We start from the raw sequence: 27,098 nt of genomic DNA, 5'->3' as shown, positions 1-27,098 counted from the left end.
CCTGAATGTACTTGAAAAGAAAATATTTTAAATGTTTGAGATATATCCCCTTCAATTTTATTTCCACTCTTTGCTATATGAAGAAAAAATAAACAATGAAGAAGTCCCTGTCCAAATTACCTCCAGATCTCAAAGCAGCCCAAATTAATGAGATTTTACTGACAAAAGATATAGTGAGTTTATTGAGCTCATGGCCGTCTCAGCGATAGTAACACAATGTATGAATACTAATGACTTGGCAAGAATACGGGAAACTCACAATAAAAACAAACTGCTGTGTGATGCATATTCCAAAAGGCTATTTAACTGTCGCTTGCACTCACAGGTCAGAATTCTGGCCATTTAGCGGTGTCCACCAGATAAGAATAGCTGTACCTTTATTGATCACCTAGGATTTACCAAGCCTTATTCCAGGCCCCCCGAGATGGCGTGAAAGAAATGCAAGTCATGGTCTTTCCAATTAAGAAGCAAGAGCAAGGAATAACTACCAGGGGAACTGAGTGTGCAGCTGCTTTATTAGGAACGCCCCAAGGGACCTCTCAAAAAAAGTGTTTATTAATGTTAAAATGCAATTAAGCATGGTGATCCACATAGTTATTTTAAAGACTAAAAACTTAAAACTCAGATTTATTTTGCAATATTTTATTTTAAAATGCTCTTTTCATGCTACCCTCATTTCAACTCAACATAATCACTTTGTTTTTTTATTTTTATTTTTTTTTCTTTTTTCCCATTTTGTCATTGTTGTTGTTGTTTTAAAGACAGGGTCTCACTCTGTCTCCCAGGCTGGAGTGCAGAGGCAGCATCATGGCTCACTGCAGCCTCGAACTCCTGGGATCAAGTGATCGTCCCATCTCAGCCTACTGAGTAGCTGGGACTATAGGCTCAAGCCACCATGCCTAGCTTTTTTTGGGGGGGTTGGGGGGAAGGGGTTTCCAGTATAATAACTTTGATGTGAAATGATTTATACAAATAAAAAAAATGTGATTGATGAAATGGTATTTTATGAAATTTTAGCAAAGCAAGTAGCCACCGTAAGCTGGTGGGAAGGGGGAAGAAGAGGAAGCTCCTCCTTGAGTTGCGCCTGTATCCTCATTGAGGCTAACATGCTTCTGCGTGAAACACTGTGAATGGCTTCTTGCTTGAAATCTCAAGTACTGGTCCTAAAAGTGAAAAAAAAAAAACGTGCCAGGATATTTATTGTCACGGTGTTCTTTTTTGTTGTTGTTGTTTTAGAACACAACCACTGAATTGCTAAGGACAATAGCGGGCGTCACCGGCCTGGTGATCTCTCTGGCTTTAGTCTTGATCATGACCTCATCAACCGAGTTCATCAGACAGGCCTCCTATGAGTTGTTCTGGTGCACACACCATGTTTTCATCGTCTTCTTTCTCAGCCTGGCCATCCATGGGATGGGGTAAGTCCACACTGTGCTCCTCTGTAAGGATTTTATCTCTGAGAGTCCCAAAATAATCTTAGAAAGTCCTTTAGATGAAGGATCCCGGCATGCAGTGACTAAAGGACTTGTACAATGTGTGAAAAGCACATTGACTGTGGCAAACGCTTTTTCAGTAACACTGAAAGTAAGCTAATAGATGGTGAAGTATTATATTCATTTTTCCTCACTGACTCTGTTAGTGAGTCTTGGCATGTTTATAAAATTCAGGAATTCTAATGAATGCAGGATGACAGTAGATCTATGTTTCATTCAGCACCTGTTCCGCAATCCAATTTATGTGGGATTACTCAGGATATATATTTTTGACACCAAGATTTCACTTCTGCTTAACCAAAACCATCAACCAGGAAACCTTGTGTTCGGGCAGGCACAATGTGTGGCATGGGCAGTCTGGTGTGGGGTCCAGATCCAGCTCTGAGACCAGTTATCACAGTGAGCCCTTCAGGTCCTCTGGGCCTCAGTTTCCCCATTTGACCTCTAGGACTCCATTTTGCTCAGACATCCCGTAAAACACTGCTCTGGCATTCAATACTCACCTGATATGGTTCATCTCTTCATCAGGAAGCTAGCATAGCCCCTGATGTGTTCAAAAGCCCTCAAATATAATGTTTTTCAATCCTTTAAATATTAATAAATGGCCCTGGACTAATGAATCAATTGCTGTCTGTGAACTAGCTTGTCCCTTTTAATTATTTCAAAATCTGATTGCCATTTTTTCCATGTTACAATTTTCAAAGCACATTCATATGCATGATCAACTCGACCGCCACAACAGTCCTGTCACGTAGAGAAGGTGCTATTGTCCCCATTTCATAAAAAGGAAAAAGGTGTTCTCAGGGTTAAGTGATGCCCTCAAGGTCCCATGATAAATAAACAACAGAGTCAGATCTAGGACACCAGTCTTTAGACCATCAAACCTTTACTCTGATTTAGCAAGCCCTGGAAGAACAAGTCTTGCGTTTTATGAATTAAACCTTCCTCAACACCAGCAAGAATGCGACCAGCAATGTTGCTTACGCCCTTTTTGGCTTGCCAGCAGCAACTCCTCTGTTCCTGCACAGCACAATGCCCTCTTCTGCCCCTCATTCTCCCACCATTGCCACTGCTGAGTGCGGAGGGTCCTGTCCCGGAGGTGGCCTCCCTCTCTGCACGGACCTGGAAGAGCAAGTGCATAGCTGCAGAGTGGCATGGGCTAGGAAGTCACACATGCCTTGGTGACTCTGGGTCCCATGTAGAGCCCATGGGCAATGCTTTGGGATTTGCCCCTCTGCAAGTCAATGACCCCTCCAGTCTCCCTCCTCACCCTTAATGCTCCTGTCTTCTCAACCCCCTACTTCTGGAAGGGGGTCACAGTTCTGCCGCCGCCACTGCCTGTACCTAAGACGTCTCCCATTGTCCCTCAGCTGGCGGACAGAAACACATTCTCCAAGGAAGAAGTGCCCCTGAGGGTGCATTTTACCCTAAAAGACTGCCTGTGCCTCTGCTGAGCCTTAGCAACCGGGTCAGTCCACGTTCACACGTACTCTACTGCCTGGCTAGAGGCTTCCCATTTCCTTTCAGCTAGAACTCTCTGGGACTGGCTCTTCTGAATGTGGAAATCTCACCATTTATTTTTGTACTTGGGGTGGGCAAGGTGGATGGTGTGTCGTCCTAGTGTGTTCCAACTCAGAGATTGTCAGTCCCCCTTCCTACTGCTGATTCCGCTCACGACGCCGGGGTTGTGACCCCTGCAGCGTATTTATGAGGCTACCTATGACCCAGGGGAGTCTAGAAGCCCTCTTCACAGACACTATGTGCTTGCCCCACTAAACATACATCCCCCACATCCACACCCTGGTGCACTGTAGAAGCACAAGAGAATTTCAATGGGCAGTGTTTTGTTGGAGATATTTTTGATATCCAAATAACATCTCATAAGATGAAATTTTTTAGTCATTTTAACCTAGTTGAAAAGCTTATTTTAGGATAAGGGCCTCATTTAATCTTCTCAGTGTGAAGTATTCTACAGCTACTGTTTACAGCAAAAGCAATTTGCAAATTCTACACAAAGTGCCAAGTGAAAGTAGGATTATTGGAATGTGTTAAGGCCCACTAATCTTCCTATTATGGGATGGCATAGATGAAGCCATTTCAAAAGTTTAAAATTTTTAAAAGATACAGCATTTGTGGAATAAGATGAGGCTTCTTTTAGACACTACGGGGAATGCTGCCTACAGCCTGAGAATGAAAGTGTTAAATGTCTGGAATCCTTCCTCTGACTCTCACTTACTATTCACCCTGCCTATGTCTGGGCGTCATTTGTACATTGGAGATTTACAGATAGTTTTTCTCATCGAACTCAGAGGGATGTTATCAAGTTTGGACGGCTTCCATAAAACAGACTGGGACAAAGGCCAAGATGTCAGTTCTAGCTGACACCAGGCTGTTTCCAAGGGCATATTACTGCTCCCTCCTCCCATGCCCTGTGATATAACAGGGACCACACCACTCCACAGGCTGTCCAGGACATAAGTCTGTGTGATGCTAAGGTTTCTCAGTCTAGAGTACCATGATTCTCAAAACAGATCAATGCATTTTATTCACAAACACCTAGGAACCAAACAATTCCCAGATTCCCTGACCTTGGGAAAGTCTTGGGCTTTGCTGTCTGCACCAAGGAGGAACCCTAGGAGCTTGTACCAAAGCGACTTGTCAAAGGCCAGTCAGGAGTGCACTCATGGCAAATAAAATATAGAAGGATTATAGGACTCTTTGTCCAATGCTCTATTCATTAAGACTGCCTTCTCTTTCCATTCCTAATGTATCAATACCATCTTGAAGACACACTCCATTGTGACCTATTTTGACCGAGTCAAACGCTGGCTTGCTGGTGGTCACTAGGGAAAAAAATACCATTATTCTGGACACTTCTTTTGACTTCTTCACTTGAAGACTTCTAAGCACTCAGAAACAACCCAATGAGGGTAGAAGTTAAATAAATCTGCAAAAGAACCAAATAGTACAAAGTTAGCCAATTAGCCCAAATCAGCAATCAGGACAAGATGAAACCTAATTAAATTCAACAGTCTACAAAAGGATGTGTTCAAACAATTTCCCTTCATTATGAATTCTCTAATATAGACACTTTCAATTTAACACAGGATACCACAGAGGGGCACTTCTTTTCTGGGATCTTCAAAGTTACTCGAAGCTTCTTAAATGCTTATTTTTAAAGAAGGTGGGGGAAATGAATGACAGCCTGAGTTTCAAGAACTGGAAGTGATATTTCCAAGCTCACTGTAGAATGTATATCTGTGGAATAACAAGACGGCTCAAAATCAGTTTGACGTTTTGGTTTTTTGTTTTGTTTTGCTTTTCTTAATTAACAAGTCGGATTGTTCGAGGCCAAACCCAAGACAGTCTCTCTCTGCACAACATCACCTTCTGTAGAGACCGCTATGCAGAATGGCAGACAGAGGCCCAATGCCCCGTGCCTCAATTTTCTGGCAAGGAACCCTCGGTAAGAATGAACCCAGGAGCTTTTAAAAATAAATGTCCCTGCAGTTAAAATACAAAGCTTTTATAGGCTTGAAAAAAAGAAAGCACATTTCACCACTAGACAAAGCCAACTCTTTGTTAAGTGTGCTAATGGAGAAATCAAGTTACAGATAATTTTTAAAGAGGTTTACTGCCAAAAGCACTATGTTCAGCTTTGAAATATATTCTTCTACTTACCTTTAAATACTAGTGTCTGATATTGTGGGAATTCATAACAGCACACTGATGTCCCTGGAGGAGTCAGCCTTGGGCCTCACCACCCTTCTCTGTGCTCCCTGCATCCTTGGCCACCTGTCCTCTGCTTAACTGCCCCTGCTCCCAGTCCAAGAATTACCAGCACCCCTGCTCAAACCTAGGTCCGTGAACAGCCAAATGAGGCTCAGGCCTTCTTTATAAGCTTGCCTTCGTCCTTTCCACAACTTTGGGGATCAAAAACTTAGGGTGTCAAATGCATTTACTTCTTGCTCTAATTAAGCTCTTGTAACTGAAATAATGATGACGTTAGCCAAGAAGATACTTAATTAATTTGTGTAGATGATAATGTCCACAGATCTGAAAAGTCAGATTTCCTGGGTAGGTGGTAACCATTACAGTTGGTAGCGTAGGTAAAGAGAAGTAATATTCCTATCTGGCCTCCTCTGGTATCTTAGAACAGTGCAAATCTTTGGGACAACCAAGTGATGCTTGCAAGAAAATAAATGCAGCTGGCAGATAAAAAGTAGGAGGAAATAAGTGTCCAAAAATACGTAACTTAAAACATGGAGTAACAGGGTATAATATATATAATTGAAGAAGATTTGGGAAATTAAGTCATCAACGTGTGAAGAATATAAGTGATTGCATTGTTTAAAAAAAAAACCTCAAATATATTAAATTAAGCACTGGATTTTAAGGGTGAAAGTACTAGGAGGAAGGTTTAAAACCAAGAGAACCGGAATAGATGTGCCCATTGGACTGTGGTTCTTTTAATGGCCGGTATAGATTGTCTCTGTCTTAAACTCAACTCTCAGTAGCCACTATCCAACCTGCATATTAATAAGGAACATGAATACCTCTCTAAAATTTTCAGCTACAGCGTCTCCATAAAAAAATCAATACTCCCCCACACCTCATGAATACAGACCAGGACCTGCTCCCAGCAGCGTTTGCTGGCATTAATTATCATTAAGAGGGGGCCTTACTCGTCTCTCTCTAACTCTCCCCTGCTCCACTTCCTTGCACACCCAAACTCAGGGTGTCACTCTCTCCCATTGTTTGTAATGGATCCTGAGTCAAAGCGTGTGTGGGCTATGCAATTACCGCTTGGCTGAACCGTACGATATTCTCTCTGATGTCTTATAGACACTGAATCCGAAAGGCATCCCAAGGACAAGGAAGGGTTCCCGCGCTTCACTGCACCACACCTACTTGGTCTCTGCAAAGCTCCATTTCTCCTTCCTTGTCTCTCTTAACTCAGGGCGTTTTCACGGTGCTCTGATCAATAGAATATGTATCATTTCTCCTTCAGTGGTGCACTGTTCCCAATGTTAGGACAGAGAATGCTTTGTACCTCACCTCGCATAAACGGAACCGATTAAAGAAACCAACTATACCCGGCAGTCCCCCCTCCCCTGTTTGTCTCAGTCTCTCTTTCCAGCCCAAATGCACTGATGCACACAGGACTCCAGATTCCTGGTTTGCTTCTGATGCAATCCAGTCTCAAAAGATGCCTGGTCGTCCTAGGCCAAAGAAGCACTTTATGTCATTTAACTACAGCATCAACTAATCATAACCATAAGGTTGACACTTTGTAATTACTAGGGAAGTCTGTGAGTGGTAAAGGAGAAAGCCCTGACGGAGTTAGAGTCAATTCAGCGAACTTTCACTGAGTGCCTAAGTGCACTGCTTGGCAATGCAGTAGACAGAATTCACAGACGTGGGACCTGCCCCAGGAGATCTGATTGTCTAGAAAAAGAGGCTATTCATAAACACACACATAAAATAAAATCAAAGCCAGCATGTTCTTATTTTCTGGTAGGAATGAAAAACCAGGAGTGAAAGTGAAGGAAACAAGTTTCATTATTGCTGCTTTTGAATCAACATTGTTTTATTTCTATCATAAAATACTCACTGTAGCGTGACTTTTTGAGTATTTTATGGAGAAGAAAATAAATCCAAGAAGCCACGGAGTATTTTAGCATTAAGGAAATTTAGATACTAAATAGTTCTTCCCCATTATTTAATGGCTGAGGAAATTGAGGTCCAAGCAGTTTCAGTGTCTTACCTATGGTCACAAAAGGCATTCCCAGTAAAGCCACATCAAAGAACCAGAGCCCTTAACTCTGTGGCCATGAACTTTCTCCTCCACACCCCACAGCATTCACTGCAAATCTCCAGCTTCCATAACCCCCATTTTGTCAGCACTCTGCTGCTAGCTACAAGTACATAGCCCCAACGTTCTATTTATCTCTGTGAATAAAGCCATAGTGTTTAACAGCTTGGAGGGAACTTAAATAATAATTTTCTCCAGCTAGTTCCCATTTTACAAAACAGGAAATTGTGAACATAATAAATCCCAAGATGTGCCTAGTGGCACAGAATGAGGGGTGGTGGCCCCAAGGACAGAATCAGGTCTTCAGACACCCAGCCCAGCATCTACCTTGGCACACATCCCTCTTGCTCTGAATCAAGGCCTCCTTGTCTTGATTCACTCTTGTCTGTCCCGGGTATCACTGCAAGGACAGTTCCCTAATATTCATCCCTGGCCATCTCTCCCTCAGGCCCTGACTTCCAGGGGCTCCAGGCACAACACAGGTAACTACACTGGCTACCTCCTCTTGGAGCAAGGGATATACTCAGGTTGAGATGGAGTCAGGGATTAATAGCTTACATTCTCCTACCTGAACCATGGAAAGAAAAATAATCCATTACATTTTATTACCGTGAAAAATATCAGAGACCATGTCTGATTTGACATCACCAAAATGAAGTGTGTGATGCCCCCAAACTCTCTAAAATGGGTGGGGAAGATTATTTGTAAAAATATATGAAGACTGTGAGTGTCTTTGCAAATATCTCTTTTAGCCCACATAGAAAGAACTGCCAATTCTCACTCTCATTTCTGTAAACATCCAAAGCAATTCTCAAAAAGCTTTCTGGTTCATTCAAGCATAAGAGACCTAAGGATTCCTTTGCTTGGCCCAACTCCGTGCTTCCTAGGGACACTTCCTAGTTTCCCCTTACTCTGATCATCTTCACCACGTCATCCACAGCATAGGGAGACAAAAGGTTTATTCTCTTTGCTGTTCCGAACACATTGCTGGGCCTCACTGAGGCAGAAAAAGTAAGTGGGTCAAATTGCCTTGTGTTGCCCCCATTGATCTAGCTTTTATGAGGCTTAGAGCCCCCCAGAAAAAAAAAAAAAAAAAGCAGAGATGGTTGATATAGTTGAGAAGAGGGACCACGCAAAGAGACCCAGAAATCAACAAAAAGAAATAGACAAAATGAGAAAGTGGTGACTCAAAGGAAGTAAAACTAATGCTAAAACGCTTGTGACCCACCAACAGAAGAGACGGAGCCAGACAACTGGTCAGGGAGCACTGAGTAACGGGTCAGTCGGTGAGGGGTGGTGAATGTCTGAGTTCCGAAGACCGAGCCATCCTTCCTGCCTCCCTAGATACTATTCAAGGAGTAAGGCGGTGGATTTAGAAAAACTAGGAGGAAGTATAGGGACACATGAAAAGGCTTGAGTTCTAGCCCTGGCTCTCTCTGGTCCGCCTCGGACTCTCCAGGCAACTCAGAATATCAAGATTTTCCTTCTTTTAATTCTAAAAGAATTAGAGGGTATTGAATGTTCCCAATACAAAGAAATAAACAGTGTTTGAGATGATGAATAGAGTCATTTGCCCTGACCTTATCATGATACATTATGTGTATCAAAATATCACTATGTACCTCGTGAATATATACAATTATTATTTGTCTACTTAAAACAATAAAAATTATAAAAAGAAAAAAATGAATTAGGGTAGATTTCCAAGACCATTTAATATCCTAAAATTCAATGCGTTCATGAGTTTCTAATGTTTTGGAAAACAAGCCTCAATATCAATTTCAGGGCTGGACAGAAAGGACCACGATAATATGGCAATGCACGTGGGAGGTAGCCTGGGGTCCTGGAAAGAACTCAGGCTGGGTAGTCAGGCATATCTGAGTTCACATCTCTACCAGACACCTTCTTCCCTTTATGACCTTGGACAATTTGGTTGATCTGACTGAGTCTTAATTCCGTCTTCTGTAAAATCAAGACAATACATATGCCTCATGGGATTGTTCAGTACAAATAGAACTCTTCAAAATTTGTAACTTCCCATCCCTTCCCTTTTACTGAGGAAGACACCTTATGTTGTACAGAGCGCCTGATACAATAGCCTGCTGGTAAATTGATCATCAGTAATGCACATTATACTCACCAAAGGTTCACATAGCATCTGATTTAAAAAGGACATTTTCACCATCACAATTCTCTAGACAATTATTGAGTCTTTTGCTGTGATTAGATAAACTTAAATTTAAGGTATCAGGAAACTATATTTTACTCTATATAACTGTGTGTGTGTGTGTGTGTGTGTGTGTGTGTGTGTGTGTGTGTGTGTGTATTTCTGTGTTTATTCAGGCAGACCCTCTAGTTGTGATGCATTCTTGGCCCAAAAAATTACTATTTGAGATTTTAAAATGCAAATTCTTGTGTCCTGTGTTGGGCGAGTAATGTAGCTTTGACTTTGGCTTGAGTTTGGGAGCATTTATGACCCTATCATACGTAACATAAACATCAATCTGCTTTTTTATTTCTTTGCAAATTCAATTATTTCTAATTACATAAAGGCATCATTGATCAAGTAAGCATAAAAACCAATATAGAAGAATTTAATCTCTTAAATAAGCTTGTAGACTTCAAGAAATAATTGAATGTTATAGTATATAATACAAGGAGACATCTTTGTTGTTGATAACTGGCCCAAAGTTACAGGAAAAATGTCTAAACCCCGTCATGTTTTATATTGATTTGGTTCAAATTGAAAATATTTGGATTCTATTTTCATTCCTTTTTCTCTCTCTCTGCTACTCTCTGCAGGCTTGGAAATGGATTTTAGGCCCTGTGGTCTTGTATGTATGTGAAAGAATAATTAGGTTCTGGCGATTTCAACAAGAAGTTGTCATTACCAAGGTATGCATGTAGCTTTATGTCTGAATAAAAGCCTGAGTGTAGATGAAAATTTTTTATTAGCCCAAGTTTTTAATTTGCCATTTTTATTGCAGAACTGTCTGTAATTTAGAGGCTCATCTTCTGTTCTAATAATTGCTTGTATCCTGAGCATCTTTTAGTGTGACTAATTTTGCTGAAGACAGGGATCAGGGCTCCAGACGGTACACAGAATTCTGATAAAGGTTTATTGTACACCACTGGAATGATCCGCTTTTTCTTTATTTTGGTTTCTCTCTAGGGTGAAATGCAAGGGGAGTGAGTGTGCTTTACATGGGTCATAGTGACGTGAAGGATAATCACTTCCTTCACCAAGTAAAGACACAAATTTTGCAAACAAACAACATTTTCAAATCTATACACTCTCACTGGGGACTGCCAAGCAGAGGAAGGGGAAACAGTCACCATAAGGTTCAGAGCAAGAGGGACCACTGTAGGGAAGAAAAATGGAGAGGAAGGATGAAGACAGAGTTCTACCCTCATGAGCAGCATGAAGGATGAAGACAGAGTTCTACCCTCGTGAGCGGCGTGCTCCTGGTAGCATTTTTCAGGCTTGCTCCCCATTCTCGCATCTCTACATCCTCACAATGTTTACCTCTTGCTGGAGGAAGCTGGGAAGGGATAGACCAAGACCAAAAAAATGCATGCTTAGGAGAGTGAAAAGGTGCCAAATACTCTCCCTTAGTTTTTGAAATGTCCAAGAAGAAACTCTCCGTTAGCCAAGCCTATCCCACTTTGCTAACACAATTTTAACAGAATCCTGTATCTCTGTAGCCACCTTCATGAAAGCAGATGTATAGAAATTGCTTCCTATTTCTGCTTTAAGCTGTTTCTATGTTGCTGTTTTTAAGTTAAGCACCAAAGGATGTCAGGCTGTATCAAAAGCCAGACTGTAAAACTTCTGGAAACCTACTCGAGCTGTTACTAGGGAGACCATTTAACCGCAGTGTCAGAACAGATACCAGTAGGGAGAGGGAAACTTAGAACCAATGATTAAAATGCTGTGAAATTCTCTTTTGAACGGAAAAATACTGTCACAGTATCTAGATGCTAGATTTTGTTCCCTTATACCTCTTGTCACAAAAGAAGACGGGAGGGCCTGGAGAGATTTTTCAGGAAACAAGATAGAAATCTAAGAAGGAAAATTAGCTCTTTCCCTCTGATAAGCAGCAAGTCATAAAACTTTTATAAACACTACTAGAAACCTTGCACAATGCTTCCCTACATCTAAAACTCGCAGTGGAGTCAGGACACGGGATAAGACTCAACCAAAAAGAAAAGAGTTTGAAGGTGGAGTCAACTAAAACAACAAAAGAGTTTGAAGTGAGTTTGAAGATCCTTTTGCACTTAGCCTGAAGAAATAAGAGGGTTAATTCACAGGACATTGAGACAAGATGCAGATCATTGGAAAAGCTAACAAAATGTTCCTAGATGTTAAAAACCCAGAGCTAATGTGGTGACTATTTTAATAACCCTAAGCATAATAATATGCAAGCTTCTACTCTCTTGGGTCTGGTTGACTGTGCTGTGGAAAGCCTGGCCATTTGACACATGGACTCACATGCTGGGCACCAACTGCACCCGGGTACAGCTATTTCAAACCCCGCCCTCTGAAGCAGAGGAGCATCATTCTTGCTGGAGTTGCAAACACAGATGTGAAAGTGGTGGCAAATATCGTTGGGAGCTAATAGCAGATGGGATATATAAATTACACCTGAAACAAGCTCATCTAAAATTGTGAACACCTTTGAGGGAATCAAAGGTGTTTCTTTATTATTTTGAGGACAAAGGCAACCAACTCTCTTGCTCTCACGTAGGTGGTAAGCCACCCCTCTGGAGTCCTGGAACTTCACATGAAAAAGCGTGGCTTTAAAATGGCGCCAGGGCAGTACATCTTGGTGCAGTGCTCGGCCATATCCTCGCTGGAGTGGCACCCCTTCACCCTTACCTCTGCCCCCCAGGAAGACTTCTTCAGCGTGCACATCCGGGCAGCAGGAGACTGGACGGCAGCGCTACTGGAGGCCTTTGTGGCAGAGGGACAGGCCCTCCAGGAGCCCTGGAGACTGCCAAGGTTCGTGCCCCTTTCTCTCATGTATAAATCACAACATTATAAAAAGGAAGGTATCTTAATGCATCAACATGCTACCACATTCAGCAATACCTTTATTAGATGGTGAGTTTGAGCCCATGTTTTAAATTTGAGAATGTGTATAAAAAGCATAATTTTGTAGACTTCTAGGAGACACACATCTATTTCTGTAAAAACAAAAACCAAAAAAAAAAATGAACAGAAAAAAAAACTAGTGTTCAGCCAAGAGAAGGTGATCCAGGAAGGGGGTTTCTCTCCCAGGTCCTAAAGCATCACCTGGTTACTTCTATGTAGCCTGCAATGAGTGAGACAACTCTAGGCATTTTTTTCTATCACACTCTGATTTTTTTTTATTATATTTGTAAAGTCGGGTCTTCATAACAAGGATGCTATGTTTTTGTGTCCTCTTCTTATAAAGACCCTAGTCATATGGGATATAAGGGCCCATACCACTCCTGCATGGCCTCATCTTAGCTTTATTCATTATGTCTGCAACCCTATTTCTAAATAAGGTCATGTTCTAAGTACTGAGGTTAGGACTTTAACATGTCAATGGGGGACACAACTCAACCCACACCATCACTCTATTCAGAAAAGCCTGGGCTCATGCCTGTTATCACAGCACTTTGGAAGGCCAAGGTGGGCAGATCACTTGAGGTCAGGAGTTTGAGACCAGCCTGGCCAACCTGATGAAACCCCATCTCTACTAAAAATACAAAAATTAGCCGGGTGTGGTGTCACGTGCCTGTAATCCCAGCTGTTTGGGTGGCTGAGGCAGGAGAATTACTTGAACCTGGGAAGCAGAGGTTGCAGTGAGCCGAGATCACGCCACTGCACTCCAGCCTGGGCGATAGAGTGAGACCTTGTCTCAAAAACAGGAGGAGGAGGAGGAGAAAGAGGAGGAGGAAGAGGAGGAGGAGGAGGAGGAGGAAAGATAAAGAAAAAGCCTGGGCACATGATAGAAGTGCCAATGTAAATGACCACTCCTTGGCTCTGTTCAGTAAACAATGGCTTCAGGTCAATTCCCACTCTTCACACAGGGTTACCCAAAAGCTTACAAAGCACACATTTGGGGCTCTGGAATAACAGGGACACCAAAAAAATGATGAGAAAAACATTTTCGGAAGAATTTCATATTTGAAAAGAAGCATGAAGAGATTCCTACTTCTGCCATCCCTGGAGGGTATCAGGAGCTACCAAGAAGCAGCCACTGCCGTGAGCACTTCCGTAGGGAGCTCGGCAGAGACACTTCGAACGGAAGTTCCTGAGGGCAGGGCGTTGTCTTTCCTCCTCGGAATCTCGGGTGCCTACAACAGTGTCTGATGTGCAGTGCATACAGAGGAAAGATTTGACAAAAGAATAAATGAAGCCCTGGAGCCAATATGGATTCGTTATCTCATTTAATCTGACAAATATTTATTGGTGACAAACAAGGTACCATAATAAATTTGAGATACAAAATTTAATCAGCTTATCGTCCTGCTTTCCCTCTTTTCATAGGCTACTGAGCCATGACTGCACCCCTGGGCTTGGTTGTATTTAGTGGGTAGGAAGAGTCACCGGCCTCCTTTCAAACCCTGGTCCTCAAGAATGGTATGATGCCAAGCCAAGTAGAAACATCATCTGCTCAAGCCAGAGCCCCAGATCAGACGACAACACCTGACTATTTTCTTTTTTATAATGGAAATGAAGAAATGTAATAAAATTTTAAGGTTCAGAGTGCAGTGCAAATGCTTAAAATCAGACATAAAAGTAGAAGCACTGCACAGCACCCCACCCTCACCAACTTCCCCAGCACACACACACACACACACACACATACATGCAGGGCACAGTATCTAACTGCTTTCTCGGTCCCTGCTCCCCCCTTGGCAACGCCAAGGCAAAAGTCTTCATCCTTTTTGCTACCTGGCTTCTGCCTTGTGTGTGTACACTTATCTGCTCTATCAACCACCCTTCCCCTTCACAAACCGGATAGCATTTCAGCCAGTCCCCCAAGAAGAACTCGGTACTGGTTACTCAGTAGCTGATATGCTTTCTGCCTATGGAGTGCATCGCCAGCTGCAAGGCCCAACAGGATCCCCAGGGCCTCCTTGGGCTCATCTGTTCCACCTCCTGCTCCCTCCTGGGCTTAGCTCTTCCAGCTTTCTTGTTGTTCACACACACTGAAAATGTAGTCCTCAGTGCCTTTGCCATGGCTGTTCCCTCCACCTGGAATGCTGTTCCCCACATCTCTGCTGGGCAGCTTCCTCTCTTCCTTCAGGTCTCTGTTCAGATGTCTCCTTCTAGTGAGGCCTTTCCTTCCCACTCCACATGAAACAACCCCCAGCAGTCACTCAATCTCCATGATGCCACACGCTGACTTTATTTTTCTTTATAGTACATACCACCACCTGACATGCTAAATATTTGCTTGATTGTTTACTGTCTATCTCTCCACACTAGAATGGAAGTTCTATGAGAAAGGGGGCTTTGTTTGGTTCCCTTTACCATTCCCAGGGCCTAGAACAGGCCCTGACCCTCAGTCACTCAGTAAGTAATTATGAGCTCGATAAAAATGAGTTGTCATAAACAGAGCTGCCTCCCTCCATTCACTAATTTGTTTCGCTCTCTGCCTCTGTATGTGTGTAGGCATATGTATTAGTGGCAAAGCCTTCCAAAAAACTAGAAATTCTTTAAATCTTCAACATACAAGGAATCAGGATGTTGTTGGACTTCCTTGGATGATTTTACAGTTCCCCACTGTTTCAATTTTGAATTAAATTTACCATATTGGGGAGAGCAATATATCTTTTTACTGCTTTGGATCCCAGACAAATTTAATCCAGCCCCTGGAATTCATGAGTGAGAAGCCCAGGAGGAGAAGCAAGCCCAGAAAAAGAACAAGGAAACCTCTTCCTCTAAGCCCAAGAAAAAGGGAGAGAATGTGAGCTCTTTCAAAAGACTAGACCTTCCGAAGGAAAACAGAGGATAGCATTTTCAGCAAGTTATCCTGTGCCCAGAGCTGGGGGCTGCAGTGTGAGAGGAGCTGGGTTCAAAGCCCAACTTTGTGTATGATTTTGGAGAATGTATGCAACACACTGCCTCAGTTTCCTCATCTGTATAATGAAGATGACAATAATGGTACTCATGGCTTTGTTTAGGATCAAATATAACAGTCCATAAAAACACTTAACATAATACTTCGCACACGGTAAGTGCTCAAAGAGTTAACTACTGTTATTATTTCCAAGATAAGAATGGTCACCTACCACAGAGATAGCAATGGAAGTGTTTATTAGAGGAGTAAATGCAGTCAGTTCAGAGAGATGAGATTGGAACTTAATGGGGTAGGGTGGGGTGCTGCTGAACTATCCAACAAGGACCCACAGGACATGGATGCAGGCAAGACGAATCATTTTCTGAGCAGCATTGTTAGGAACGCTATGTCTGACTCAAGGCAGGGATAGCTGCATAAACTTGATAAACAAAAATTTGTGCAAAGGAAGTTGATTCATATTGTTAAAAACCTGGAGAAATGGAGAAATTTGGGCCCAAAAAAGAACAACTGGGGTGTTGTGATAGCTATGATCAACTATTTAAAGGCCTGAGATGCAAAAAAGGAAAAAGATCTGGAATGTGCTTCTCAGAAAGGCAAAAGATGAGAGTTGTCAGAAGACAGATTTCAGTCAGACACGAGAAAAAATTGTCTAATACTTAGAATTGCCCCTAAGTGGAACAAGGTGCCCTGCAGTTTAACATCGGAATATGATCATCTCTCAGGGATATGGCAGGAGGATTACTGTATTAGCAGGGAACTTAGACTAAATACTTTCTCCTGTAGCTTTGAGTTTCAATTCTAAAGATGTAGAAATTTGTTTATTGTATATTTCTGTGGATTAATTACAAAATTATTGATATCTTTTTAAATCAGTGTCAAATAAACCCCCAATATGACTGATTCTTTTAAAAAAATGAACAAAAAGACATTTTAATCTATGTACAGGGTTTTTTTCTCTTTCTCTCAATTTCCTTTATCTAATTATTTATGGAATAATCTACAGTGGGCTAAGATACTAACCATTTCTGGTTAATGACCTTTTATTTTTATTCTTCCATTTCCATATATCAATATGTAATAAAGCCTTATTAATTAAGATTAACTTGAGGAGAGTTCATTTGAATTATTAGGAGGTCTGGCATATAGAACAGTTTAAAATAAACCCAATTGAACTTTCATGAACACATAGTAAAGCCCAAATGGGCCAACCTCCGGTGTCTTCAACAGACACCCCTTAGGGAATCGTTATGAATAACTCAGAAACCTTTTAATTAGCATATCTTTGTTCATATGTAAATGTGTGCTTTTGGAATAGTTGAGGTTAATACATTCTGCTGACTGAAATATTTTAAACATTCCCTTTACAATTTATTCAACCAATTGTTATTGAACAACTTCATGTCAGAGAGCGCTGGCGTTACAGCAGTAAAGACAGCCTGACTCCTACTTTCCTACAGCAAAGACAGCCCTGACTCCTACTTTCCTAGACCTCACAGCTCTAGACAGACATCAATCAGATCATGCACACACACCAATAAATTGTAAAATTACAGCTGTGATGAGGACTATAGAGGAGGGGAACATGTAGCTATAAATTATATGAGGGGATTTAATCTAATCTGAGGGGTTCAAGAAGGCTTCCATAGGAAAAGAATGATTTGGATAAGACCTACCAGAGGAATAACTATTAACTAACTAAGGAGAGAGGGAAGAAACTGGAGAAGATGCCAGGTGCAGAGGCTCACGCCTATAATCCCAGCACGTTGGGAGGCCAAGACGGGTGGATCACGAGGTCAAGAGATCGAGTCCATCCTGGCCAACATGGTCAAACCCCGTCTCCACTAAAAATACAAAAAAATTAGCTGGGCATGGTGGCACGTACCTGTAGTCCCAGCTACTTGGGAGGCTGAGGCAGGAGAATCACTTGAACCCAGGAGGCGAAGGTTGCAGTGAGCCGAGATCGCATTGCTGCACTCCAGCCTGGAGATAGAGCAAGACTCCATCTCAAAAAAAAAAAAAAATGAGAAGAAACTGGGGAAGATTATTCCAAGGGAAAAGTGTATTTAATATTTTAGGAATATTAATATCTCACCAGAGTGAAAACCAGTGATAAGAGATGGAGAAGAACTCAGGGGCCAGTCTACATAGGACCATGCTAAGGACCCTCTTATTTATTCAGTGAATATACTTTATCCTTATTAAGAAAAATTTGCTAAGCAGAGAAAAATACCAGTGCTACCCAAGGCCTAATTACCACAGATTTTAAGTCAGTATAATCTAAAATAATGGGTTTTAGAAATTCCACAAATTCTAAAGACAAATGACTTCAAAATTGTGTTTATTCCAAATGAATGGCTTCCATTAGACTAAAATTACATAAACATACTAAGATGTGTGACCAAAAGTAAACACGGGAGAATGACACTAGGAAGAGGAAAGAGAAGCCTGCTAAGCTATCTTGATGCTTCCAGATTTTTCCCTCTGATGGCAACTGGGGTGGAAAGGGAGATGGCTCTTCCAGCAGCCTCAATGATACTTGGAGCCAAAACAAGCTTCTAAGAACTGTAAGGAGAGCATGCCACATGGAAGAGGCCTGAGCTATAGCAAGAGATGTCAGGCTTTGTCCTTCTATGAACAGTGCCTGGGCCAGGACAACCTGGTTGTCTCCCAATAAGGCAGAGCTGGAAATCCTCATGCTAACCCCAGGCTCTCCAAATAGGGCATTTTCAAGCACAGAGTCAACCTCTGCATGCACTGGCAAACACGTCCTATAAAAAGCACCAGCTCCAGATGGTTTTGGGTTCACAAGCAAGGTGTTCTGAAGGTCAAATAGGCTGTGTTCCTCTGTGATTCCAGGCTGGCAGTGGACGGGCCCTTTGGAGCTGCCCTGACAGATGTATTTCACTACCCAGTGAGTGTGTGCATTGCCGCGGGGATCGGAGTCACTCCCTTCGCTGCCCTTCTGAAATCTATATGGTACAAATGCAGTGAGGCGCAGACTCCGCTGAAGCTGAGCAAGGTATGGAAAAATCATTAGTTCACTCTTCCATGGATTAAAAGGTTCAATGTCCTTATATCTATCATCTGCCAATTCTTGGGGAGGATTTTAATTAACTATGAGGGATAAACTCAAGAATCCTTAACTATACTTATGTTCTTAAAAATCTCCACTCAGTATTACATTTATGAGTAGGGTTATGTCTAATCTTGTTAAAGATGACAAGACATAAATTTTATTGCTTCATTGCCATTACAGGACATGTAATTGCTCATCTCAATAAAATATGGACAGGCTGCAAATGGCTATGTGACTGGGTGGCAGTTCGCAATATTAACAGGCAACCTCTCCTTAGTCTCTTTAGCTTCAGACTGTGGTTGCAAGTGCACAATTCAATGTCTTCCTCTTGTGGACCCAGTCCTAACAAGAAGCCACAATTGGGATTTATTGGCTGCCTTGCTGTAGGGTGGCCATCCCGCTCTGAATCTCCCTCTTGTCATTTCTTGTATGTTTTACAACTAGATGCCTCTAGAATTTCTTTCTCTCCTTTGTCATATGTAGATACTCCATCTGACCTGCTGCTGGACCCACTTAGGACCAGCAGCAGGCACTAGAGGAATGGTAGGCAAGGAGCCCTAATAACCCAAAGCCGTGTGAATGCAGGAGGAGTGAGGATAGCAGGCGAGCTTGGTGCTGGGCCCAGTCCTGCGTATCTTCTGTGCTTAACCCTTTGTACGCAGTGTCCTCAGCTATCAAAGGGAGATGCTTGACTTAACCACCAAGTCTCAATGTGTAAAACATGGGACATCTGTCACCTGACATGATCCACTAAAGAGAATTCTGTAGTCAAAGGAACTTAAGCAATGCTCCTGCAACATCGCACACTGGAAGACATCATCTACTAGCCATTAAATACGTTCTGTGGGGTTGGGGTGTGATGACTCACACCTGTAATCCCAGCACTTTGGGAGACTGAAGTGAGAGGATCACCTGAGGCCAGGAGTTTGAGACTAGATCAGCCTGGGCTGCATAGTGAGACATCATCTCTACAAAAAAATTAAATATTAGGGAGTTCAAGGCAGTGAGCCATGATCACACCACTGCACCCCAGCCTGGGCAACAGAGCGAGACTCTGTCTCTAAAAAGCAGTTCTGCAGAAAAGAGCCTCATTCAGCTTTGTTTCATCTATCTTTCCCAAGGTTATTTAGCCACAGAACCTTTCCTCACCTAACACCTGTCAAGAAATCGTATTCTGTGAAGCATCCCAGGCAATGCAGGCCAGAAGATCTCTAAATTCGGGTCTCTGCCAACTAAGAAACAGGAGTTAGCTATTTCCTGAGTTTTCAAGTGACAGGTTCTTGACATACATTTTCTCATCTGAATTTTTTAATCTCCCCAACAACCTTATAAAGTAAATAACACAAGGCCTGTTTTCCAGATAAGGAAACTGAAGCTTGGAGAGATTAAATTGATATTCCTGAAAAGACATGGGTAATCAAAGGCAGAATCGGGATTCAAACTCAGGTTCATCTGGCTCTTTCCATGACAAAACCAACACATGGTAGATGTGACCCCAGCTCCTCCTGCAGCCCTAGTGCAATATTGTAGGAAGACCGTGGGATTCCTGCTCATAGAATCGGCACCTGAATTTTGCTGTTATCAAAGAACATGCCTGATTCCACCCTGACTGAAGTACTGCCTGCAGTTCACCTCTCTGAGCTGGGTTTCCTGATCCACATAATGGAGAAATAAGAATCCATATCCAACAGAGTTTTAATGCTAAATAAGACAAATAATACGGAAATATCACTATAGAAATGTGTGTACAGAAATATAAATGATTATCTAAATGCTGATTATATCTACCAAAGATATAAATAGGTTACCAGTACTACTACTACTACTAGTGGCCTAGATTTATCAAGCACTGACTACCTAACAGGAAGGAAACTGGGCATTTTACATGCACTATCTCATGCCATCTTTTCATCGTACCTATCATTTTCATTCCCATTTTACAGATGAGAAAACTGAAGCTAGATCACAAAGCTAATAGAAATGATAGAGTCATCTTACTGAATGCTCATAATAGCTCATTCAGATAGGTAATATTCTCAATACTGACGAGGACCCTGGCACACAGAGAGCTAAATAATACTAGAACTAGAGTCTGAATCTAGATCCTTCTGGCACCAAAGCTCATCTTCTTTCCTCTACACCATAATATATTTAACAAAGCAAGCAAAACAGTGACTGGGAGATTTGGACCTCACAGCAATGCTTTGTTTTGGTTCATGATGATTTCTCAGCCACCCTAAGTTCTTCCTTCCCTCTTGCTGCCTACCAAGTAAAACCCGCTTAGAGCGGTGGCTCACTGCTTCATGGTTTCCATGACGCTAAAAGTCACTTTGCGCTTCACAGGAAGATGGTGGTGGATAGCGTGTCTCACTTTCATTCACTCACTAATCCAGCTGATATTTCAAGTCCTGCTCAGAGGCATGCAAAGTCTCACTCTCATCGTACCTGACTCACAATCACCTCCTGCTTCTCTTAACCTCCACCACTCCTCCTTTGCTGCCCTCCTGTTATGTCACATATCTTTCCTGCATTAAGATTCACAAAATAATCTTATTTTCTCTAACAGACTGTGAGTTCCTTGAGCATAGCTTCTCTAAATATCTTTATACTTTTATATATATGTGTGTATATACACACACATATATTACGTGATAACTATATATATAGTTAAAATATTGAATAAATCAATGAGTGAATAAATGTCTCCATGTCCAAAAAGAATAAACAATGGCTTCTGTATACAATTTTCTTTAAAATTCAAAGGTATTAAGATTTTGTTTATGTAACCAAAAAGATTGTTCAATGATTTTTACTAAATTCCAATTATTTTAGTAGGAACATAGAGGAAAAATCTTATAAGAACCCCCCAAAATCTTAAAATTCATACAGGAGCCTACAAAATCTTAATACCACCTCCTTTCTCAGCATTCCATTGTCATTCCTGGGCTCTGCTTGTGGGGTTTCTCAAGGCTTTCAGCACTGCAGTCACCACAAAACCATAAAATAGGGACATTGATTTCTATTCCAAGAAACAGAAACCGTAGAGTCAAAAATATAAAAGCAATGTTTTCATCGCTTATAAAAATGTGAGGGACTATTTGGACACGACTCAGCTGAAAATAAGGGCAGAAATAATGTCATGTGGGAGAAGGGAAGCTAAAGTGTGGGATCATAAACTAACTTAAAGGCCCTAATCTCCTAGCTTTGCATAGGACCATGAAAGTCAGTATCTGTACTTCGAGTGGAGACGATTGGTCCAAAGTCACCCAGCTGGTTCACCACTGAGTCAGGACCTGAGGGTGTGTTTCTGATTTTTGCTTCAAAGTTCTTTCATGGAAGAAGTGAGGTTTTCATGCTATTGAAAGTTTAGGCTGAAAATTACACTTCAGATCCAATTCCTTCACGTCTGCAGGCATGAGAACAGGCTAAGGAAGTTTCTCTCTTTTAAAGCAACTTTGTGTTGGTTTGAGTATAGCTACCGTTAGGCTTATGTAACTAATATTTGTCAGGGCTACCCACATGCTTTTGAGATATAAAGACTACCCCTTCCACTAAACTGTCAGCATCTATGTAATTTTTGAAGTGCAGCACAGAGCAAAGCAGTACGTATTTATCTAACGGTGTCGTCACAATTTTAAGTCTGGACTATAGTTTTCAGATTGTCCTCTTTTGTAATAAGGAAGGAAACGAAAACTCACGTAGGCATTGAGAGCTGGAATTTTAAGCTTAAATGGTTAACTGCAATTAGGTGTGATTTTTTTTCCTCCATGTGTAAAAACACTGGTTGGCATAAGGTATAGATTTTTACACACAAAACTCAAGTTGCAAGTCTACAGTAAAAAATGGGCACCAAAGTTTTCTCAATTGTCACCATTGCAAACTAGAACTTCTTTACCCTTCTCCTCTGCTGCATTATTCTAGAAAACTTCTAAGTAAAACACAGGAGCATAACCAATAAGACGCCTGCCACTTCCTTAGTGGGAAGCGTCATAAGTAGTACTTTCCATTTGAAGCTGATGTCTTAGAATCTCCATGTTTCTAAGTACCTTTTATTTTGAAAGATCTGGGAGAAGGCGGGGAGTGGAAGGGTAGGGGGAAGAATGGGCAGGAGGGGATTTCCCAAGAAGGCAAAATAACAAGAAGTATAATGATGGCTTGCTGTGATGAAAATGGAAAAAAGTTGTAATACATGAAAGAAATATTTTCAACAGAGAAGTAAGAGCCAAACTTCACTGAGTTGAAGGCAGCTACGAATGCTGTGCCCTTGTGGGATGAGGGAAGGCTGAGGGTGGTTGAGAATTCTCTGTGATGCAATATGGAGGAAGCTGAATGCTGGGGGTGAAAAATGCCCTCTAGCGATAAAGTCCTCCACCTCCTGCCTAACGGGTATGATTAATTCTACATCACACTCAATTTGTGAAAAGAGCTCTTGAAAAAAAATTAGGATGGTTTGCTTGTGCAAACTGTCAAAATGATGAATGAAATAGGTGTGTATGAATGGGGAGGGAGGGAGAGGATTGCTGACATAAATAGATTGGCTTACACATTTTAGTTCTCCCTGATATCACAGCTGTGCAGTCAGAACTGAGAGAACTGCCAACTGCAAGATGTGGTGCGTTTTCTTAACTGCATATGTAATCTTCAGACTACAATACAATAGATTATACAAAAACTGAGATAATCTCATTTCTTCATAAATTGTCTTCCTTCATCAGCTCCATAATATATAACCATGATAATGGGTATTTACAGTGTGTCCCATGCAAAATGGCCTTTGGGTTCTTAACCTAATATAATAAACAGATAATTCAAATAAAAAGCATGGGCCAGTGGGAAAAAGGGAAAGAGGCCAAAAAAGACAAAAAATCCATACTCTACTAAAATATATTAATAAAACAGAGGAGGGCCTGCTCTCTTTTCTAGTGAATGAAAAATGCATTTAATTTAATCTGTTTACTTTGAGAAATTATTTACTTTCCCTTTCCCTCACACTGGAGCTCTGGCTACTCCTGGAATTGATCATCTCCACTCACCACCAAGATTGCTGCCATCAGTTGGCCTCTTTAAGAGGGGCCATGTGCACCTCTCATAAAGAAACGTGTGCTTCTTGCCTTTCCTTGGAGGGCCTCAAAAGGCCTCAGTACCCTATCAGCCATCACCATTGCTCTGTACAGAAGTGACCAGTATTAATTTTTTTTTTTTTTTTGAGACAGAGTCTTGCTCTGTCGCCCAGGCTAGAGTGCAGTGGCCGGATCTCAGCTCACTGCAAGCTCCGCCTCCCAGGTTTATGCCATTCTCCTGCCTCAGCCTCCCAAGTAGCTGGGACTACAGGCGCCCGCCACCTCGCTCAGCTAGTTTTTTGTATTTTTTAGTAGAGACGGGGTTTCACCGTGTTAGCCAGGATGGTCTCGATCTCCTGACCTCGTGATCCGCCCGTCTCGGCCTCCCAAAGTGCTGGGAGTATTAATATTTTTAATATCTTAGTCTATTAACCACAGATTCCATGACTGCGGTCTTCTTGTAAAAGAGTCCAATGAAATACACAAACGTTTTAAAATCTCCCTTCACCTCCCTCCCCAAACTAAACACCTCCCCAACTTTGCTCCCTGAGAAACTCACCATTAAACAGTTGAATATGTCTCATTCCATTCCTTTTCCATGCATTTATATGCATATACCTATACACATTTATGCATAAATAGGGGTGTGTGTGTGTGTAGAAGGAAGAGGAAGTGCAATTTGTTTTGTTTTTCATTAAAGCATAACTTGGGGCACCTTCAGTGTCAATACCTGATGATCTATTTCATTTCGTTTGGTGTCTTTAGAGTATCCCATAGTATGGAATATATATCCATAGTATGGTAGGCCACAATGTATGGAATCATTCTGCTATTAAAGAATGTTTCAGGCCAGGTGTGGTGGCTCACACCTGTAATCCCAGCACTTTGGGAGACCAAGGCAGGCGAATCACCTGAGGCCAGAAGTTTAAGACCAGCCTGACTAACATGGCAATACCCCATCTCTACTAAAAATTACAAAAATTAGCCAGGCGTGGTGGCAGGTGCCTGTAATCCCAGCTACTCAGGAGGTTGAAGCATGAGAATTGCTTGAACCTGAGAGGCGGAGGTTGCAGTGAACTGAGATCATGCCACTGCACTCCAGTCCCAGGGGATAGAGCGAGACTGTCTCCAAAAGAAAAGAAAAGAATGTTTCAGTTGTTCAATAAGAATTATTAACTATAATTAGACCAAACCGAGGCCCAAAAGAAATCAGTCCTCAGCCACAGGGCAAAGTAGCAATATAGTCATGAAATAGTTAACATCGAGGATAATGACATTCAGAAAATGTCTTAAGGATGAAAAATGATTCACAAAGCCTGGTCTTGGCCTTATAATCGTTCACCAGAAAAACAATTCTATAATTGCATCACTTTAAACTAGATGTTTTACACATTAGGCAGGCTTATCATTAAGAAAAAATATTTCTTCTTTTATTTCTTCTTATTTGTTCTTGTATTAATCCAGGATTCCCTTAACAAAAACAAAATAAAAACTGGGACAACAAGAGTGATCATTTATTGAGTAGGTAATATATTTTCTAAACACCAGTCTTTATCTTTTCACGGAGAGAAATTCTCCTTTTGGAAAACGGTCCTGATTCTCCCTCTATGCAGAGTTTCTGTCATCCTGCTGGTTTCAAGCTTCTGTCTGTTCTGTTCTTTCATTTGCCGTGTGGGATACAGAGGCATGCTGCCCAGTAGGAGGCAGGTGGCACTGCAAGCCACTGCCCTTCTCCTTGAGGAGGCGATGGTCAAGGTGGGCCCCTGGCTCCCTGTAAAATGCCTCTAGGCTGGTTTAGTACACACCGAACCTGGTGAGGGGCTTCCCCTTCATGGAGCACGTCTTCATGATGAATGCTGAGATCCTTGTTCTGTCACTGGTGCCAGAGGTCAAGTTTGGCTTCCCTTCTCAGTGACCAGGAGTGATCAGTGGGAACACATGCCAAGCAAGGCGCATGTCCCTCTTTGCTCTATAATATATTGTCTTCATTCTTCATTCTCTAAGCTCCTCCAAATGACAAACAAGGATAGCAACATAGCAGCAAACATCTTCTGAGCACTTACTGTGTCTGCCAGACGTTGCGTTAAATGCTTCAGTAAAACATATCCTTTCATCCTCACAATAACCTCATGAGCTATTGTTCTGTGTTTATTGCCATTTTACATATGCAGTAATCTAGGTTTGAGTTAAGAAACTTGTGCCCAGTTGCACAAGTTATTTCCAACTTCTCCCTGCATGGTGAAGCCGGCAGCAGTCTACAACAGCGGATGGATCTCATAGGCTCACAAAGTTGAGTTGTTCTACCATGCTACACTGCATCCTAAATCTGTATTCCTGTGTTCACTTTCCTTGTTTAGAGGGGTTCTGGGCCATAAATAAATACATAAGTAAATAACTTTTTTTCTGTTTCATCCTCTGGAAATTGACTTTGGATATAAAGACATACAGATTGTGTTTGTGAAAGGGCCCTCTGCCTGTGTTCATGGATATCTATTCAAGATATAGCACAAGCTTTGGAGATGCAATCGCCTAAAAGCATCCAACTTTGATTGGAGAGTCTGAGCTCTCATAGTAACACAGACTGGTAGTGCTTCTCAATTCATTTTCTAAAACTGTTTATCAAAATTTAGCACAGTTGCATTTCTTACTGGCCCCAGACCTCTTTGACCTGGTCCCTATGTGCTGCTGAAGAATTCTTAAAGAGAAGCCTAGGCTTGGGAAAACATGAAAATGAGAAGGGACACACAGAGAACCCAGCCTTGTGACCGTCACTCAGACCCAAGCCCTTTGCAAATGGACATGGCTGAGTTTGGGCTGGTCGCTAGTGCTTGGAAACAATGTGACAGCTAAGGTCTGTGACAGGCCACATGCACACAGAACCCCTCAACCCCATGACACAGTCCCAGAGGGGTCTCCCAAAACATCTAGACATCCACTATATCTACAAGAATGTGGCTGGGCACGATGGTTCATGCTCGTAATCCCAGCACTTTGGGAGGCTGAGGTGGGTGGATCACTTGAGGTCAGGAGTTCGAGATCAGCCTGGCCAACGTGGTGAAATCCCATCTCTACTAAAAAGTACAAATTTAGTCGTGCATTGTGGCACATGTCTGTAATCCCAGCTACTTGGGAGACTGAGGCAGGAGAATCACTTGAACCTGGGAGGTGAAGGTTGCAGTGAGCCAAGATCCCGCCATTACATTCCAGTCTGGGCAACAGAGAGAGACTCCCTCTCAAAAAAAAAAAAAAAAAAAAAAAAAGTGTGGGATGAGTCCTGTAAAAAATAATAATAATTTCATTACTATGAAAGTTCAGAACTTTTGTTATTTTACTGAGAATGACTTTCTATTTAATAAAATCTTTTAAAGTAAACTCAAGTATTTTTGGTCTCTGAGATCAGCTATGGAATTCTGAAAAGGCATGCTTTCTACAGGTAGCTGATTTCAGGGTTGTTTTATTTTTGGAGACTAAGGTGGAGTGAGCATTGAAAAGCACAGATCACAGAGTTGTAGCCTATTGTTTGGGATACTTGGTCTGTCATTGACCAGGTCCTTTCTCATGGGCGAAATGCAGAGGTGGAACTCTTATGTCCCT

General features: G+C 41.8%; 1 protein-coding gene across 1 annotated transcript in view; it reads left to right on the top strand.

Moving 5' to 3' along the window:
• The window catches only part of NOX3 (NADPH oxidase 3), a 60,576-nt gene that overhangs the window by 14,151 nt on the left and 19,327 nt on the right, over window positions 1–27,098 (top strand). Inside the window, exons 6-10 of the mRNA XM_026454389.1 lie at window positions 1,237–1,418; window positions 4,830–4,959; window positions 10,111–10,203; window positions 12,057–12,310; window positions 18,225–18,387. Of these exons, the coding sequence (XP_026310174.1) occupies window positions 1,237–1,418; window positions 4,830–4,959; window positions 10,111–10,203; window positions 12,057–12,310; window positions 18,225–18,387 (822 nt within the window). The remainder of the gene's footprint in view (window positions 1–1,236; window positions 1,419–4,829; window positions 4,960–10,110; window positions 10,204–12,056; window positions 12,311–18,224; window positions 18,388–27,098) is intronic.

This window comes from Piliocolobus tephrosceles, chromosome 5, assembly GCF_002776525.5.
Source record: "Piliocolobus tephrosceles isolate RC106 chromosome 5, ASM277652v3, whole genome shotgun sequence".
In the NCBI taxonomy this organism is placed as follows: Eukaryota; Metazoa; Chordata; class Mammalia; order Primates; family Cercopithecidae; genus Piliocolobus; species Piliocolobus tephrosceles.
The sequence above is the reverse complement of the archived record's forward strand: the minus strand, read 5'-3'. Positions and strand labels throughout refer to the sequence as shown.